This window comes from Lasiosphaeria miniovina, assembly GCF_030549165.1.
Source record: "Lasiosphaeria miniovina strain SMH2392-1A chromosome Unknown B0T26scaffold_3, whole genome shotgun sequence".
Lineage (NCBI taxonomy): Eukaryota > Fungi > Ascomycota > Sordariomycetes > Sordariales > Lasiosphaeriaceae > Lasiosphaeria > Lasiosphaeria miniovina.
In genome coordinates, this window is record NW_026848222.1 from 4,898,485 (window position 1) to 4,915,324 (window position 16,840).

The following is a 16,840-nucleotide window of genomic DNA, read 5'->3' on the forward strand; positions in this document are numbered from 1 at the left end:
CTCGGCGAAAAGCCTTGAGGCCGAGCAAAAGTCGTCCGCTAACAAACATTCCGGGATTGGATTGTACGAGCCAATGGAAGGCACCTCAATTGTAATATGTATGTTATTTAATGTAGTTTAAAGGCTTGCAGCATCGCCGCGGCGTTTACCTAACTCCAAGTGGGCGTTCAACAAGCTTATTGTGTAGGGCACCTTGATCTCGGCGGGAGAAGATAAAGATTGGTAATGTGTCTACATGTCGGGACTGACCACTTGGCCTTGTCGAGTATTGCCCCTCCGTGCTCACAGCAGAAAACGAACGAGTTGTGGCACGAACGCTCACTGACTTGTCGTGATTTGGCATTTCGCCGGGCTGGAAGACATGGCTCAGCTTGAACTGGAAGCTGCCGTAGGTACCTTAGGTCTACTAGTACCTTGAAGGGTATCGCCTTGTACGGCTGCTCTTACTGCTTCTGTTGGCTGTTCTTACCTAAATTAGCTCATCTGAGTTGGTTGCGGCTGCCGTGTCTTTCCGTCCCCCACACCTGGGTAGCTCTAGAATGGAGAGCTCAACTTTTAAGTCAACCCCACCAACAAGAATGCCTCCTCCATCCTTTTCGCTATTTCTTCAACCAAAATTTTCCAACTAAATTTTCTTTCGCTCGTCTCTCGCAAGCTTTGCCTTAGCCATTCCATTCTCGCGTTGCCATTTCGCACCCTCACAATGGACGCCCTCCCCGAGCCTGATGTCATCGCCGGCGCATTTGACACTCTGCGTGTTCAATCTCATCGCATCGCCAACATTGGCGCTATTCAGAACCAGCAGAACTTCCTCGATGCCGTCTAGACTCTGGGACAGTAGATGAACGCTTTGACACAGCAGACGAATCACCGCATCAATGCAATGGAGCAGCAAATGAACCAGCGCTTCGACAATCTCGCAAACCGCTTCGACATTCTCGAAAACCGCCAAAACAATTTCGAGATTGCTGGTGTAAATGCATGCTTGGTTCACGCCCACGGCGCCGCTGTTCTCCAGCGACCCGTCGACATCCAGAATGGAGGCGACATTCCCAATTTCTCCCAAACGAAACTCCAGCTCTATAGGATAGATGGTATGTCATTTATTCTTCTGGAGTGCGGGAGTGCGGTGCTAACTCTTATCAGACGCTACTGCGGATGCCATTATGCCCGCCCTCGGCATCTTTCTCGCCTCAAACACCCCCTTGGCCGTCAAGCACGAGAGCATTGCGCGCAAGTGGATTCTGAAATAAGGGGATACTAGGACTAGAGGAATAGATGAGATGGGAAGGAAATGATTGAGAGGACAGCATGGTCTGATGTATTCAATAAATGACAAGGGCTTTTGGGACGAGTATTTTTTAGAGGGTCACACTTCATCCCGTTATGTCGTATCGGACATCAGAGAGAGGAAAAGACTTGGGAAAGAGAGGCAAATCACATTTAGGGCCTTTACAACACCTTCCCTAGAGCGCTGCGCGAAGGTATTTCCAGATCTGGGGCGGTTCTCAAAGAACGCGTGCCACTGGGTTTTAGCGGGAGTTTAAGCAGTGCAACACGAAGTTGAGCTTTGCAAAAGAAGGGAAGGACCAACTGTGAGACGACGAAAAAGGCGTGCGCGACAAATAGGGTGCCAAGTATGTACCGGTGGCTGCAATTAAAGTGAATTTGGTACTTGTGGGGGCGTCAGACTAGGATTCGGTGCGAAAACGCAGGGCGGCGCACCCCCCCCCCCCCCCCCCCCCCCTTCCTCTGCTGCGCTATCTTAGAGCGGCTTCCCCCCCAAAAAAATTTGGCCGCTTCCTCATTTTTTCATCATCATTCACAGCCGCTTGTGAAGAACCCAAGGAGGATTAACTTTCTGTCGACGGGTTCTCTTCTCTCCCCCATAATATCATTTGTATTCTCATTCTCGGGACAAGACCTAGAGAATCGAGATACATCTCCACTCTTCTTAATTGCGAGTGTTGGGCCACGAGAAGCCGTTCGCCGTCCACTCTTCGGTCGGCTGCAACATTTTTGCCCCAAACCACCCACCACGCTCTTTGACCATAGACTTTTGCGTCAACTGCCTCAGGTTTTTCCCAAACCCACCCTAATCATCGAGTGCGCTCGCGTCCTCCAGGCCTACAATCCCGCCGGAACGATCCGCTCGCATAGGAACGGGCGTCTTTTCTTTTTCGCAAAGACAATCATTCCCTTTGTCTGGGCGACTTGTCGGATTTGAGATTCGACGTCCTCACCCGACCGATCATCTCAGCCACCCTCCACCCTCAGTTCACCCACCCGCGAACCTAGCGCCAGAAAAGAACACGGCTTTCGAGTCACCCGATTCCCCTTATGACTTCCACTGCGAGTCAACAGAATCAAACCCCGTCGCCGACCACTTCTACTGCCACGTATGCTTCCGCGGCCGGTGGCAAGCCGAAGACGACGACGCCGCTGATCGCGACGGGATCTTACGAGATTCCGCTACAGGCTGCGGCCTCTCCTGCGATTGTTGCTCAGAATGGAAAGTCGCCTACCACAGCGCCGATGAACGGCAGACCTAACATCACGCCGGCACTTCCCGCCGGGGCCGTGCCTCCCATTGTTCGCAGCCAGATCCCCAACGGCGGACCCGGTGAGCAGCACGCCCGCAAGAGCTCTGTCACCATTAGCGCGGCCAACGCTCCCAGCCATATCAACGGAGGGCCCGTGGGAGGTAACAAGACCATTCCCAAGTTTGGCTTTGAGTCGCCCTCGGTTGCTCTTAGCTCGCCCACACCTGGTGTCGCTGGGCCTATTCCCATCCCCGGTGCGAGGGTTCCGTCTCCGGCAACCTCGCCATCGCCCATCCCGCAGCAGCAGAGCGGCGGTCAACGAGCCCCATTAAATCCCCAGGCGGCCGTTACATTTGGAAGCTTCCCGGGCGAGAATGACGTAAGCACCAATTTCTCGTGCCAGTCCCTGATTTTCTCTACTGCTTCGTCGCTAACCTTGCGTCTTGCTCAGCGTCACATGAAGCAACATTCCATCTCCCACAACCAGGGTGCAATGGGCCAGAGCCCTCATGCTCGACGAGACTCTCAGGCATCCGCTCATGGCGACGCTGGCCACGGAGGTCACGGTCGTGGTGGTTATCAAGGCGGTCGTGGCGGTCGCGGCGGCCACAGCGGCCACGGTGGTCACGGCAACTTCAACCAATACAACCAGCAGCCTACCATGGGCTTCCCGCCCGCCCAGCCGTATCCGCGCGGCAATGGCGGTCGCGGTGGAATGCCCTACCACCAGGGCCGAGGCGGCATAGGCCAGTTTCCCAATTCTCACTCTCCGCAGCCGCACCGAGCCAGTCCTGCCACAGCTCCGGCCATGCCCCATCACGGAGGAACGCCTACCATGACCCCGGCTGCCCTAGCACCCGCCCAGCCATACTACCAACCCAACATGCCTATTTATGCTCACCACCAGCCACAAGTAAATCCCCCCCTCATTAGCAACGAACATTCCTCTTTCAAGCCATTCCGGAAGAACAAAGGGGCGCGTCGGGACTCGGAGAAATCCCATCCGCGGCCGCCCAGTTCTTCAGTCAAGCAGTCAAGCTCGGATATCACTCCTCGGCCGCGACACCACAGCAAGCGTTGGGACGCGGGACCGGAGGTCCATAAAAATACGAACGGCGGCCTGCCAGCGCCAGAGTATTCAGATGGAGCACAACATCGCTACGACTTTGTTCCTTTGCGTTCTGTTCCTGTGCTCCCTCCCCAGTTTATGGGACACATTGACTTGTCACCAGAAACCGGGCAATTTGAGGACCTGCTAACAGGAAAGCTACAGCAGATGAATCCCAACCCCTACAATATGAATCAGTACGGCCAAGTCTTGATGCCACAGGGCTATCAGTATACCCCGCAGCAGATGCAGGCGATGCAGCAAATGCAGCAGATGCCACCCTACATGGGCCAGATGAGCCAACCCCCACAAGGCTCCGCTCCAGCTTTCCACCCCGGTTCTTATGCTCAGCCATACGGCCAAGCGCAACCCGTCGCGGCTACCGCAATGTCTCGCAACCCGTCGCAAGTTTCAGACCGTCCAGCCTCCAGCACTGGCCAGCCTCCGGCATCTGTCGTCGCTCAAGGCACCGCACAGCAACGCCCTGCGCAGCAGGCTCCTGCTGTCGTCTCTTCTTCCACCTTCACACGGCCCAAAAAGGGAAATATCGTCATCAGGGACCAGGCAGGCAACATTCTCGACCTGAACGCGATCAAGTCTCCGGCGTCGCCAGCTCCCAGCATTCAGAACACCAGGACCCCCCCTGTCGTTGCTTCGACTCCCACGCCTCCACCTAAGCCTTCAACGCCAGCACACGGTCGGTCTGACAGCACCAATGCTGCCAGTAACAAGTCGGCCGAGCAGCTCCGGAACGAGTTCATGTCGGCTGTTCGTACTGCTGCTGTCGAAAGCCCAGGTGTCAGTAAGTCGAAGGACGACGAAGCTGCAGCTGAGAAGGCCAAACTGGACCAAGCTTCTGCAGCTGAGCAGGCTAAGGAGGCTGCCCGAGTTGAAGAGGAACAGCGTCTTGCTGCCGCGAAGGAGGCTGCCGAAAAGAAGGCTGCTGAAGAAGCAAAGGCTGCTGAAGAGGCCAAGGCGGCAGAGGCTGCCAAGGCTGCGGAGGACGCCAAGGCTGCAGAGGACGCCAAAGCAAGAAAGGATGCCGAAGCCGAGGCGAAGGCTGCGGCCGACGCTAAGGCAAAGGCTGAGGCCGACGCTGCTGTAGAAGCTGCGAAGAAGCAGGAGGAGGAAAAGTCATCCGCGGTCCCTACTGAGACAGAGGATGAATATATGGACCGCATGGTCCGCGAGATGGAGGAGGCAGATGCTCTTCGTGAGAAGCAGCAAGCCGAGATTTCTGCTAGGAAGGCGGCCGAGGCGGCAGCTGCCAAGAAGGCGGCTGAGGCTAACAAGGCCATAACGGATGCTGAGAACGACCGAAAGCTTCGCGAGCAGGAGCGAGAGATGGAGAGACTCGAAGAAGAGCGTGAGCGAAAGCGAAAGGAGAACGAGTCGAAGGGTACCGCCGGCGAGTCCGTAGCCGACCTTCTGGCTAAGAAGATCGATAGCCTCAAGCTCTCCGACATTAAGGACGCGACAGCATCTTCGCCTTCGGATAAGGCTGCTAGCCCTAGCGTTGCCGATGCTGGCTCAGCTTCCGGAGCAAAGGCGGTCGCGGCTGAGAAGAGAAGCAAGCCTGTCCCTCTCAACCTAGCTCCGCTCAACACAAAGCCTGTCGAAGCACCCCAGCCGAGCGCCGCACTTCAGTCACTGAGGTCTTCGCGCTTCCTGCAAGGCGTGGAATACAACATCTACCCTGCAGGCATTGCTTCGCCCAACCCGGCCCTAAACGCCGCTGTCCACAAGAAAGGCAAGGTGTTCAAGTATGACGCGCAGTTCCTCCTCCAATTCCAAAATGTCTTCACTGAGCAGCCATCTCTAGAGTTCCACCAGCAGGTCAAGTCTCTCATTGGCGATTCTGATGGCTCTCGGTCTGCGACTGCACGAACTCCCGGCCCGGGAGCCGGACGACCTCGGGCTGGCGGTGCCCCAGGTGGTTTCCCTCAACCCATGGGCACCTTCAAGACTCCTGCCCCTGCCATCGGGGACCAGTTCCGCAACATGCCGGGAGGCAACCTCGGCCGATCCAACGTGCCGGCCTTTGGAGGCGGCCGTGCGGGTACCTTCCCTGGCCCAGGCCAGTTCACGGCTCGTACTCCTTCCTCGACAAACAGCGGTGGTATGCCTGGATCGCCCCGCACGCAAAGCAGGCGCGGCGGTGGCGGTAGCAAGAGGACTGATTACAGCCACAAGGGAGAAGCTCAGGCTGCTAAGACCATGCCGCTTACCCAAAACATGGACCTCAAGCCAATTGCCATCACATCCACAGGCTGGAAGCCAACCAGTGTTTTCAGCAAGGGCTCGCAGGCTTCCACGGCCGCAGCTGGCCCGAACGGCAATCTCGATCCCGAAATGGTGCAGCGAAAGGTCAAAGCTGCTCTGAACAAGATGACACCTGAGAAGTTTGACAAGATTTCGGATCAGATCCTCGCTATTGCTGGGCAGTCCAAGAACGAGGCAGACGGCCGCACGTTGCGGCAAGTCATTCAGCTCACATTTGAGAAGGCGACCGACGAGGCGCACTGGGCGTCCATGTATGCCAAGTTCTGCAAGCGGATGCTTGAGATGATGAGCTCCGAGATCCGCGATGAGAACATCCTCGACAAGCAGGGCAATGTTGTCAGCGGCGGTGCTCTGTTCCGCAAGTATCTCCTCAACCGATGCCAAGAGGAGTTCGAACGTGGATGGAAGGTCGACCTCCCGGAGGTTCAGGGAGGAGACGACAAGAAGGGCGGCGAGGCCGTCCTGCTGTCGGACGAGTACTACATTGCTGCGGCTGCCAAGCGACGCGGCTTGGGTCTCGTTCAGTTCATTGGTGAGCTCTACAAACTTGGTATGCTTACGGAACGCATCATGCACGAGTGTGTGCGAAAGTTGCTCGAGTTCCAGGGCATCCCCGATGAGGCCGAGATCGAGTCTTTGACCAAACTTCTACGGACAATCGGCGGTAATCTGGACAGCACCGACAAGGGCCGGCCGATGATGGATGTGTACTTCCAACGTATCGAATCGATCATTGCGCTTCCAGACCTTCCTAGTCGCCTGAAGTTCATGCTTATGGACATTGTTGATCTCCGCCGGCAGCGTTGGAGCTCCAAGGATACGAACAAGGGCCCCAAGACACTGGAGGAAGTTAGAGCTGAGGTATGTACTTATCGCCACGCATCTCTCTTGATCATGAAACTGACACTCTTCACAGGCCGAGGCGGCAATTGCCCTAAAGGCGGCCGAGAGCGCGCGCAGCAGCCAACGGGGACCGCAAGGCGGACGCATGCAATCTGGCCGCGGAGACGCTCGGAACTTCTCGTACACGCAACCAGCCCCGAACCAGGTTGGTATGGATGACCTACGACGACTCAAGGGAAATGTGAGCCGTTCGTCGAGCCAAAACGTTGGCTTCGGGCCCACGTCCATGTTCAGCTCTCGTAGCAACAGCGGCCGGCGACTAGCTGGCCCCGGTGGTGCTTTTGGACGGGGCGGCGAGGACTCTGGTGCATCCTCACGCACTGGAACCCCGCCGACGCGCGATTCGGTTGCCCACACAAATGCATTTGGGTAAGCAGTCTTCCGAGCGAGGGAAGACACGTGAAAGGATGCCTCGGTGCTAACAAGAGACACAGTCTTCTCGCCGATACAGGAGAACACCCGACTTCACCTCCATCAACCGCTGCGTCGCCGGCGTTGGCCAAGGTAGCGCCTGACTCGGCAAACAGCGACGCGAAGAAGGGGAACTAGAGGGTCTTTTTTCCATTAGATCACGGTGTCTTGCCTCCATAACTTGTGCATAGACCGGGCGGGTTTGCTATTTGCATTTGCGGCGGGGTTTTACAAAACTGTTTTCTAAGAGTTGCGCCCCTTCATTCATGATACCTCCCCCCATTCGGATAGACGTTTTGCACAACCACCCATTTCTTTGTTTCTTTCGTGGAGTTGGGATGGGCTTACCTTTCACTTCCACCCTTGTGTTGATTATATGTTTTAAAAAGTCTCTATGCATTTTTGCTCTTTGCAGAAGGCACTGGGGAAGGAGGTCCCTGCTTATCTCTTTCTAATACATTCGGTGCTTTCCTACCCTTCAGAGCCCTTTGTGCATTGCCTCTGCTTTGGTGTTTTTTTCTCATCTTTTTCGTGTTGGTTCTGCCACCCCTACTCTGACAGTTTGTGTCTTGTCCGAGGGGAGAGAGAATGAGCCGGGAAATGATTTGGGAAGACGCGAAGGGCGGCCGAGTGCAGTGGCATATTAGAGAAATTTGCCATGATCGCGACATGAGCAGGCAACATGACGAGAGTTCCGGAAGAAGGATGGTTTTATTCAATTTAGCTTCATGCGGTGGCAGACAAATATGGATGTGCATCTCTGTGTTTCGGGGTTTTATCTCTGTTATTTCCTCACACCGGAAGCTCGTGCCTGCCTGGTGGCGTGGGAGAGTTTGTTCTCGAATGCAAGGCATGAGGGAGAGAGAACCATTTTGACAGTGTTTTTTGTTGTATTTTCTGTACCAGTCACTCTGTTTCCTACTTGCTCATTCTTTGCTGCTTGCCTCGCTCTTTCGTGTGCTCTTGTTTGCTCACCTCGCTGTTGTTGGGATATCTACAGTGAAGGAGGGGGCGTGTTGGCCGATCTAGACTGAGGGAGAGGGTCAGAGAAAGAGAGAAGAGGGTTTGGCGATCAAGTATGTACAGTACATACTCGCCCAAAGTCTTGAGATAAGGGGTCGTCGGCACACAACCCGGGTGGGCGGGCTGACATGTCGGCCGAGGGAAACGATGGAGAGGCGAAAGGAGGCACGAACTCCTCTGGACTGCACGACAAAGGATGAACGACGAACGAAGAAGCGAGAAGGGTGTGGTCGTATACATACACATATGCAAGGGTTTGTGGTCGGCTGTGTGGTTGAGCCAGCCAGCCAGCTTGCGTTGTAGGACGACGGGACAGGCGTTGACGACCGGTACACACACTGTATGCTCAACCACCTCGCTTCATTCATGTCATGCAATGGCTTTTTTGGCCGGTTTGGCTTTCAGATAGGTTGTTATTACTTGCTGCTGCGCTCGCTTCCTTCTGCGATTGCGTAACATCACACCTATAAGATTGGGGAATGTGGGAATAATAATATCGTGCCGTTTCTGGGAATATCTTCACTCGGTGGCCTTGAATCGCTCTTGTGAATGTGTATATGGATCGACATGGCTGGTCGAGTAGTAAACTTGCAGCAGCGACATCAATAACATACCATCCCCTTCAACAAAGGCTCTGGCCATGCATAAGCTTGTTCAACTCGCCGTTGTCATTTCCAGTGGATAGACATAAGTCAAGACGCAGTGTGGACATTAGAATCAAACCGAAGGAATAGTTACACTCGAGGCCATATACAGCCATGCTCGTCCGTAAACAAAAACACCGTCTGATGTAACGCCTAGCCTAAGCCGTGTCTCGCCGAAAACAATAAACGAATATACGCAATCATAACCGCCGTTTCCTGACAGCAAATACATGCTTGTCCAATGCCCTTCGGCTCAATCCAACACGAGGCTAGTAATACATACAATTTAGCTGCTACCCTCTCAACCCAACGGACCACGTACGCACGCCTCCTTTGGTCGCCTCCCAAATCACGATCAAACAGCAGAGAATCCGAGCTTTGTAAACAGGGTATCCATAGCGACCCACTGCCGACCGCACTTGTCTAGGTATTTGTCCACGACGCCCTTGACGGTACCAAAGCGAACGCGATTGTGCTCTGCTAGCGCGAGGATCTTATCCCTGCTTTCCGCCGGCACAGACGCGTCCGAGCCAGCAACGGAAGCGGCGCTGGCCTTGGTGCGGGCCTTGTCGACATCCCACAAGCTGGAGTAGTAGACAAGCTGGTTGTACATATCTCGCTCGCCCATCTCGTAGCGCATGCGTCCGAGGCAATCGCGGGCTAGACCCTTGGGGCCTATGCAGCGGTTGCCGTACACGCTCATCTGGCGTGTGCGGTTCCCGCAGCTTGGGTCGTCGCACACCAGCCAGCCCTCATAGTAGCGGGCCGTCTGGGCGCGGATGGCGGCCTCGACCTGGGCGACCACCGAGAGCGTGGACAGCGTGACGCCGCACGACGGGCAGACCACTCCGCCGGGCGCTATGCGGTCGGGAGAGCTAAGTAGGCCCTCGAATGGCGCGCTCGCCTTGCAGGCACGGCAGCGGAGGGACAGTCGCACGCAGTCGCTGAAGCGGACGTTGTCGGGTATCTGCGACTCAAGGGGGTGGATCTCAACATCGTTGCCGCCGCCCGAATTGCCATTGTTGCTGTTGTTCACATAGCGCCGAATGTCGAGTCCCAAGTTCTCGGCAAGCTGGGCAGTGGAGGTACCGACAATGTTGGCGCAAAGACGCTCCACGGGCGGGAAGATTTGCTTGGCAATGTACCACTCGACGTCTGGGGTGAGGCCCGAATCGGCCTTCATCACGTCTTGGGGCGTGTAGGCACGCTTGGCTACTGCCTCGGACGTGTTCTTGCTGTCGCCCGTGATGACGTACCGGATAACGTCGCCTTTTCGGACGGTCTTACCTCGTGCTAGGTCGCGCAGGGCCACCTGGACCTGCGGCATGCTGTCTGAGTTGGGATAATCCTTGGGCGCCTTTCCAAGCTGCGTAGAGATGATGTACTTGTGCAGCGGAACCGCATTCTCGCGCATTTTGACGGCTACCGTGCGTAGGTACTCGTGGATACGCTGAATGGACACCTCGGTATCGTCGCCAGATAGGATGTCCTCGAGGATGTTTTTGGATATCTCCTTTGACAGGCCGCAGTACTCGCGGCGCTTCATGTCGAGACCCTTCACCTCCATCTTCTCGATATACTTGCCGTCCGACTCCACCAGGTTGCTGGCGGCATACTTCTTTTTAGCCTGGAGGAGAATCCGGCGGAAGATGTTGTCAATGTCAATCTCGAGAAGCCTGTAGCGCTCGTTGACGGCCTTCTTGAACTCGTGGCCAACCCGAAGCGCGTCGGCGACATTGTCCACATTGGCGTTGATCATTACAGAGTCGGTGTCGCCGTAGATGACCTGCAGCGACTTGCTCTCTGCCAACTCCTTGGTACTTCTTAGAATCTCACGGCCCTTGTAGGTCGTGAGCACAGCAAGGGGCCTGGCGTAGAACCTCGACTTTGTATATCCGAGACAGCCATACATGGAGTTGGCCGTCAGCTTCAGGGCTAGCTGCTTGATGTCCCATGTTGCGAGCTGCTCTGGGGTGGCGTTTTTGTCCTTCATCAGACTCTTGACTTGCTTTCGGCGACTAACCAGCGTTGCGATAAGCTTGGGTAGTACACCTTGGGCCTGTTGGGCGGGAACCTCGGGCACCTCATCCCCATCGTCTGACTGCTCGTAGGTTAGCGATGAGCGCGGAAACAATAGATGCTCAACAACTTACCAATGATGATCGATCGACTGTGGTAAAGCAAATGTTGAACTCCTGGATGATGGAGGGGTAGAGCGAGTTGAAGTCCATCACGAGGACAAACTTATCATAAAGGCCCTTCTCGGGCTCAAAGACCAGGCCGCCCTTGTACTTCTCCTTCTTTTTCGCATCCCCGCCCTCTGCGCCATCCTGGTTCTCGTCTTCAACACGAGCTCGGCCCTTGAAGACTTGCTTGTCTGGGCAAATGTACCTGTTCTTGTAGAACTCGTGGAGCAGAATGTATTCGTTACGCTCAGCGCGGGTTCCTGTGAGGGTCCTCGCCCACGAGTTGCCGGCGAGATTGGTGAGAACCTTGGTGAGTGGGAGAATCTGAACCCTCATGGCCAGAGCGGCAATAAAAAACGTGTCAGTCTCGACGTGCGTCACGTAGGCCATCAGGCCGTCTTTTGTCGTCACCCAAGTCTTGAGGGCAACTTCGTTGTCCACCTCCCTCCGGCTGTGCTCGCCCGCAAGATAGAGATTGCACATTTCAGTCAAGTTCCACGACGTGCACTTGAACATGATTGACTTGCCGGCATCGTTTGCCAGATCACAAAGAAGTCGGCCAGCCATAACCTGGCGCTCAGCAAATACATTGTTGCCTATCTTGCCGATGGACGACGGCCACTGCGATCGCCTTAGCCTGCCGAGCCGAGACCACTGGTTCGTTTTCTTCTCGTGGAGGCGGTTTAGCAGGATGCTGTAGTCGACGCCCTCGAGCTGGTGCCCGACAATGACGTCGGGGTCGACAACGTCAATCTGGGCAAGGAAGAAAGACAGCATCTCCGACTCCTGTCTCATGAGCTTGATAAGACCCTGCTTTCTCTCTTTGGCCATCTTTTCGAAGCCGAGAGGAAACGCGCTGCCGTGCGGCCGGACGAGAGTGAAGGTGCGGCAGGGCAGTTTCTCGGCAGGCGTGGTGTCGACCAGAGACACGTCTTCGTATATTCTGGCGCTGACGGCAAGTATCTCCTGCTTGTTGTCCTTAGCATTGAACACGGTGCGCATGGCAATGCTCATGAGCGTCAGAGGGGGCGCGTCCAGATTGTCGGCCTCGCTCAGCGTCGAAACCATGTTGGGATGTTCGACCAGGACTTCCAGCCGGCAATGCGAGGCATTCTTGAGGGAGCCAAAGTCGGCGTCCTGGATCTTCAGCCAGCACGGACCCATGATGTTCTTCCAGAGCACAAACTGCTCAAATAGGGCCGTGTTAGTTCCGAAGACGTGCGAGAAGGTCTCGCCCGTCTTGTTCATGTCGATCTGGGGCTTGGTGTAGGGGTAGCAGAGCTTCATGTAGAGGCTCTCTTTTTCAATGCCCGGAAGCTCGAATGCGTATTTCCGATTGCAGCTCTTGATCTTGTACATGCCCACGTTCATCTTGGTCATCATGGTGTCGATTTCGTTGTAGACGTCCATCATCTCGACCTGCTCCGTTGACTCCTCGCCGTACTCTATGCGATGCTTACGCGGCAAGAAGTACAGCTTCCGTAGGATATTGTCAACCTTGACGAAACAGCTGACGTAGCTCTTCGTCTTCTTGTTGAGGACCTTGCCGAACAGACACAAGCTGCCATTGACCTCGGTGTAGTCGGTCCAGAATATGTTCAGGCTACCATCGGGCTCAATGGCGTCCTTGTAGTCGATCTTGCCGACGCTCCTAGTTTCGCCCTGCGAACTGGACATGACGTTAAGCTTCTGGCTGATGTCGTTCCACGAAGAGGCATCAACGGTGGCATCTACGGCCTTGACCGGCGACGAGCTGGCCGGCGACGGGTACGGATCCGGCTTGATAATCTTCTTGAACTGGCGGGCGGCTGAGATATTGACACTGTTGACCGTCACAGCGCCGGCATGGGCAACCTCCATCATGTCGTCCTCGTCCTCGTCATCTTCGTTAGCGTCAGCCTTGAGTTGCGTTCGGCGTTGGACAATCTTGGCTGAGGGCGACGAAGGAAGAGGATCGCTCATGATGGCGTCGGCAGCGGGCAAAGGCTCGTAGTCCATGTGAGGGACGAAGTCGTCGTCCCCCGCCATGTATGCGTCGTCTGCGGCGGGCGAGGGCAGTCTGTCGTCGACCACTTTGGCCTTCTTGGCGGCTGGCTGACGGGTCTCGCGCACCGGGGAGAGGGGCCGCGCCTTTCTGCGCTCAGCCGACCTGTCTCTCTTCTTGGCTGGCCGACGCGCCGGGGCAGGAATGTTGGCGTCGACCTCGCCGAGCAGATCGGCGAGGAACTTGTCGTCATCTTCTGTCTTGATTACCTGTGTGGACAAACAGCGAATTAGCAACCCTAGTCTCGAGCGAAGACCATTTTTCAGCGACAAACCTTTGCTTTCGGCTGCGTCTTGGCAGGGCCCTTGGTGAAGTACTCTGAAATATTCCTGTCATTGGCGTTTTGTTTGGCCAGCTCTTCTTCACGCTGTTTCTTGGCTAGACGGGGAGGGCAGCGTGTCAGCTTCGGGGTGCGGCGTGCCGGAGCAGGTAGAGAGAAGCAGGACAAGACTTACTGGTGCGCCCCTTGCCCTTCTTACGGGCCCCCGTCAAGTCGCTGTCGTCGTCGCTCTCCGTCTCGTATTGAGGGACGCGATCCCACTCCTCGCGGCCATCGTCGGCATAACCCTCGCCATTGTCGTCGACGACAAAGTCGTCCTCGTTGAGGCGATTGCGAACGATGGTCTTGTACTGGTTCTCGTCAACTTCCTCATACAACTCGTCGACCTTGGCGACCTCGTAGCCATCGAAGGCCGTCTTGCCCGACTTCCGCAGCTCGCGGAGCTTGGCGAACTTGTCGCGCTTGCCCGCCGCCTTGGACATGGCTTTGTGTGTGATGCGGTTGCGGGTGCAATTCCAGTTGCGTACTTAGGAGGAAAGCGGCATAGGCATGGGTTTGGGCATGGGCATGCTAGCAGCAACGGGCACAGTATTTTGAAGAAGGCGTCGAGGAGGAGTAGGAAAAGCCGTGGTGGGCTGCTGTTCATGGGGTTACGATCCTCCTATGGATTGGATGATGTGAAAATGCCCCCTCCACCCCCCCAGAGTCCGCTTATAATGGGAAGCGAGCTACGGTGGGCCAGGCATTGAACACCAGACGCGCTGTTTCGTGTTTCTCGCGTCGAGCAACGCGCACCCCTGCAAATGGCAGCATCAGTGCACCACATGCAGCAACTCAGCTATGTGGGGCACCATCCTCCACTAACGTCGTCTCGTTACCGCCCCCCTGTCGCTACGCTAAAAAAGTTATCCCCGGCAGGCATGGCTTAAGGTAGGGGGGGAAAAAACCGTCAAAATAATTTGATGATAGCGCAAGAAGACATCGTGGGAAACATCACTTGCTCTGCTCTCTGCCGCACTGGCTTCTCCCAGGCATCAGCACCCTCCTCACTCTACCGCACTCTGGTAGAATAGGCGATGCGCTAGATAACGCAGCAAAGGCTACAGTTTTGGTCAGAAGCACCCTTAGGAGCGTCGTGAAACGGGGACGCGGCGATACGACGAAACGTCGACGACAACGACGCCCACGCCAACGCTGGCAATAGCCACAACCCAAAAACTGACAGCCGCAGCCATGTACGTCTGTCGAGCTTGCCTGAGGAGGGGTCTAAGTCCGTTCTCGAATATTGCGCCGGCTCAAAGGCGACTAGTACACGCACTCCGGACCCCCAAGAGTCGTCTCGCCTCTGTCCCCGCCTCAACGCCGGCTGCAGTCGGCCAGAAGAAGACGTGGACCCGTCCCGTGCCACGTCCTCCCGCATCTCCCACTTCTGATGAATACGTGCATCATCCGGATGAGCAAGGGGAGTCGATCGAGCCTGCACCTACAAGTACCGCTGCGACGAGGAAGCTTGAGTGGGTTGTCAAGAAGCACCTGCAGTATCTCAAGGACCCCTTATTGATCGGCGACCATGTCAAGACGGCGCTGGCAGATAACCGCTATGATGAGGCTTTGTTGATGGCGCAAAAAACGAGTCGGGATACCAAGGTGCAAGTCAGCTGGAACCATTTGATCGACTATCAGATGAAAAACCACCGGCTACACAAGGCCATTAAACTCTTCAACGAGGTGGGTTATACGCACAGGCGAACACCAAAAACACTTCCACGTTGATACTAACCCTTTCGTCTCGTATAGATGAAGAAACGCGGCCAGAGGCCCGATGCTAAGACGTACACCATCATCTTTCGTGGCTGCGCCGACTCGCCGCACGCCAAGCTGGCTGTGTCAGAGGCACTTCGGATCTACCACACAATGCTCAAGACGGACACCCTCCAGCCCAACACAACCCACCTCAATGCCGTTCTCGAGGTCTGCGCTCGTGCCTTCGACATTGATGCCATGTATAGTATTGCGGCGACTGCCACCGAATCGGGGATACGCGCTCCCGACAACCAAACATATACCATCATGCTCAACGCTCTCAGGAAGCAGCCGGCCATGTCCTGGCGGGCGCGTGACCAGGATAGAACTCTTCTGGAGGCCACTACCAAAATCGTGCTCGAGAGGGCCAGGATTCTCTGGGATGCGGCTATCAGAAGCTGGCGTAAGGGCCAGCTCATTCTCGACGAGGAGCTTGTGTGCGCCATGGGACGAATCCTCGTTCTCGGCAACAAGCCCGACAACGAGAGCGTCCTTGACCTAATCGAGCAGACTATGAACATCCCCAACTTCGCTAAGACGCCCGGTGCGATCCCCGACAAGGCGCCTTCGAAGGCGTCGACCGCCAAGGGCGGACAGGTTGTGGCAGCTGCCCGGACTACCACTGCCCCTGCAAGACGGAAGTTTTCGGCATACGCCACTCCCGGCAAGAACACGCTATCCTTGATCCTCATATCGCTGCGGTCCACACGCAGAACGTCGCTGGCGCCGCGATACTGGGACCTGCTGACGAGCGAGTACGGCGTCAAGCCCGACCGCGACAACTACACGCGGTATCTCCGGGTGCTGCAGCTAGGCAAGGGCAGCACCAAGGCGGCGGAGCTGGTGAGCAACATGCCCGCCAACGAGATGATGCAGGCGGTGATGCGGGCCGCCATGGGCACGTGCATCCATGACAACCTGAACCCCAACTCGTTCGACAACGCCTGCCGCATCCTCGACGCCATGGTGAAGAAGGTGCGCGATCCCGACGCCCTCACCATGCGCCTGTTCCTGCAGGCCGCCCGCGCCAACACGCGCCACCTGTACGACCTGGACAAGAAGGCGGCCGAGCCCGACGCCAGCAAGCTCGCCGTCGGCAGGCAGATCGTCATGGCCACCGAGCTCATGTGGGAGCCGTACCGGATTCTGACGGCCACGTCCTCGTACCCGCTGCGCCAGACGGACTCGCCCGAGGAGCAGCGCGAGAAGAACTCGGGCGACTACCAGGAGATGATCTCCGTGGGCAAGCGCATAATTGCCGCCATCGACGCGGTTATTCAGAACGAGTTAACACGCGACCAGAGACTAATCAAGAAACTCAAGATGAGACGCACCATCTTGGCCGGCCAGGTGCAGCGGTTCAATGCGAAGTACTACGTCATGGACCCGAATCAGCGAGAGCATCGTAGCCCCAAAAAAGAAGGCGATGATCAAGATCAGGGAGATTTTCGTCAGACAGAAGAAGGCGACGAGCAGGACCCTTTTGAGGCTATCGGTGTACAGTAATAAACTAGATCTGTATATAGTACGTGTGTATAGATATAATTGTCTAGCACCCCCTCTGTCTCTGGAGTTACCTAGCTATTGGTCATCAAAGCCAAATACTGTATTG

At 56.0% G+C, this 16,840-nt stretch overlaps 4 protein-coding genes across 4 annotated transcripts; 3 read left to right on the forward strand and 1 right to left on the reverse strand.

The window, feature by feature from the left end:
- Positions 1–451: 451 nt before the first annotated feature.
- B0T26DRAFT_705151 (uncharacterized protein) lies at positions 452–1,719 on the forward strand. The gene is made up of 2 exons (XM_060441738.1): positions 452–1,094; positions 1,147–1,719. Exons 1-2 carry the CDS (start codon positions 842–844, stop codon positions 1,251–1,253), a joined length of 360 nt encoding a protein of 119 aa, XP_060298970.1. The 5' UTR covers positions 452–841; the 3' UTR covers positions 1,254–1,719.
- A 621-nt stretch (positions 1,720–2,340) lies between these two features.
- On the forward strand, positions 2,341–7,386 carry B0T26DRAFT_750365 (uncharacterized protein; the record flags this gene model as incomplete). Its single annotated transcript, XM_060445209.1, has 4 exons — positions 2,341–2,922; positions 2,995–6,795; positions 6,851–7,206; positions 7,272–7,386. The coding sequence occupies 4 exons, from the start codon at positions 2,341–2,343 to the stop codon at positions 7,384–7,386; spliced, it is 4,854 nt and encodes a 1,617-aa protein (XP_060298971.1).
- Positions 7,387–8,923: 1,537 nt separating this feature from the next.
- On the reverse strand, positions 8,924–14,176 carry B0T26DRAFT_870987 (uncharacterized protein). Its single transcript, XM_060447915.1, has 4 exons — positions 13,601–14,176; positions 13,420–13,523; positions 11,069–13,354; positions 8,924–11,016 (listed from the first exon to the last, which is right to left on the reverse strand). Exons 1-4 carry the CDS (start codon positions 13,905–13,907, stop codon positions 9,271–9,273), a joined length of 4,443 nt encoding a protein of 1,480 aa, XP_060298972.1. The 5' UTR covers positions 13,908–14,176; the 3' UTR covers positions 8,924–9,270.
- A 173-nt stretch (positions 14,177–14,349) lies between these two features.
- B0T26DRAFT_705157 (uncharacterized protein) lies at positions 14,350–16,811 on the forward strand. The gene is made up of 2 exons (XM_060441739.1): positions 14,350–15,153; positions 15,223–16,811. The coding sequence occupies exons 1-2, from the start codon at positions 14,659–14,661 to the stop codon at positions 16,732–16,734; spliced, it is 2,007 nt and encodes a 668-aa protein (XP_060298973.1). The 5' UTR covers positions 14,350–14,658; the 3' UTR covers positions 16,735–16,811.
- Positions 16,812–16,840: the final 29 nt, after the last annotated feature.

What these genes read in the sequence shown, in the direction of transcription:
- B0T26DRAFT_705151 (XM_060441738.1), top strand. Translation starts at nt 842, where the DNA reads ATGAACGCTTTGACACAGCAGACGAATCACCGCATCAATGCAATGGAG. An exon ending in CCAGCTCTATAGGATAGATG is followed by an intron (nt 1,095 to 1,146) that starts GTATGTCATTTA and finishes AACTCTTATCAG; the next exon opens with ACGCTACTGCGGATGCCATT.
- B0T26DRAFT_870987 (XM_060447915.1), bottom strand. Translation starts at nt 13,907, where the DNA reads ATGTCCAAGGCGGCGGGCAAGCGCGACAAGTTCGCCAAGCTCCGCGAG. An exon ending in GAAGGGCAAGGGGCGCACCA is followed by an intron (nt 13,524 to 13,600) that starts GTAAGTCTTGTC and finishes CTCCCCGTCTAG; the next exon opens with CCAAGAAACAGCGTGAAGAA. An exon ending in AGACGCAGCCGAAAGCAAAG is followed by an intron (nt 13,355 to 13,419) that starts GTTTGTCGCTGA and finishes TTGTCCACACAG; the next exon opens with GTAATCAAGACAGAAGATGA.
- B0T26DRAFT_705157 (XM_060441739.1), top strand. Translation starts at nt 14,659, where the DNA reads ATGTACGTCTGTCGAGCTTGCCTGAGGAGGGGTCTAAGTCCGTTCTCG. An exon ending in CCATTAAACTCTTCAACGAG is followed by an intron (nt 15,154 to 15,222) that starts GTGGGTTATACG and finishes CGTCTCGTATAG; the next exon opens with ATGAAGAAACGCGGCCAGAG.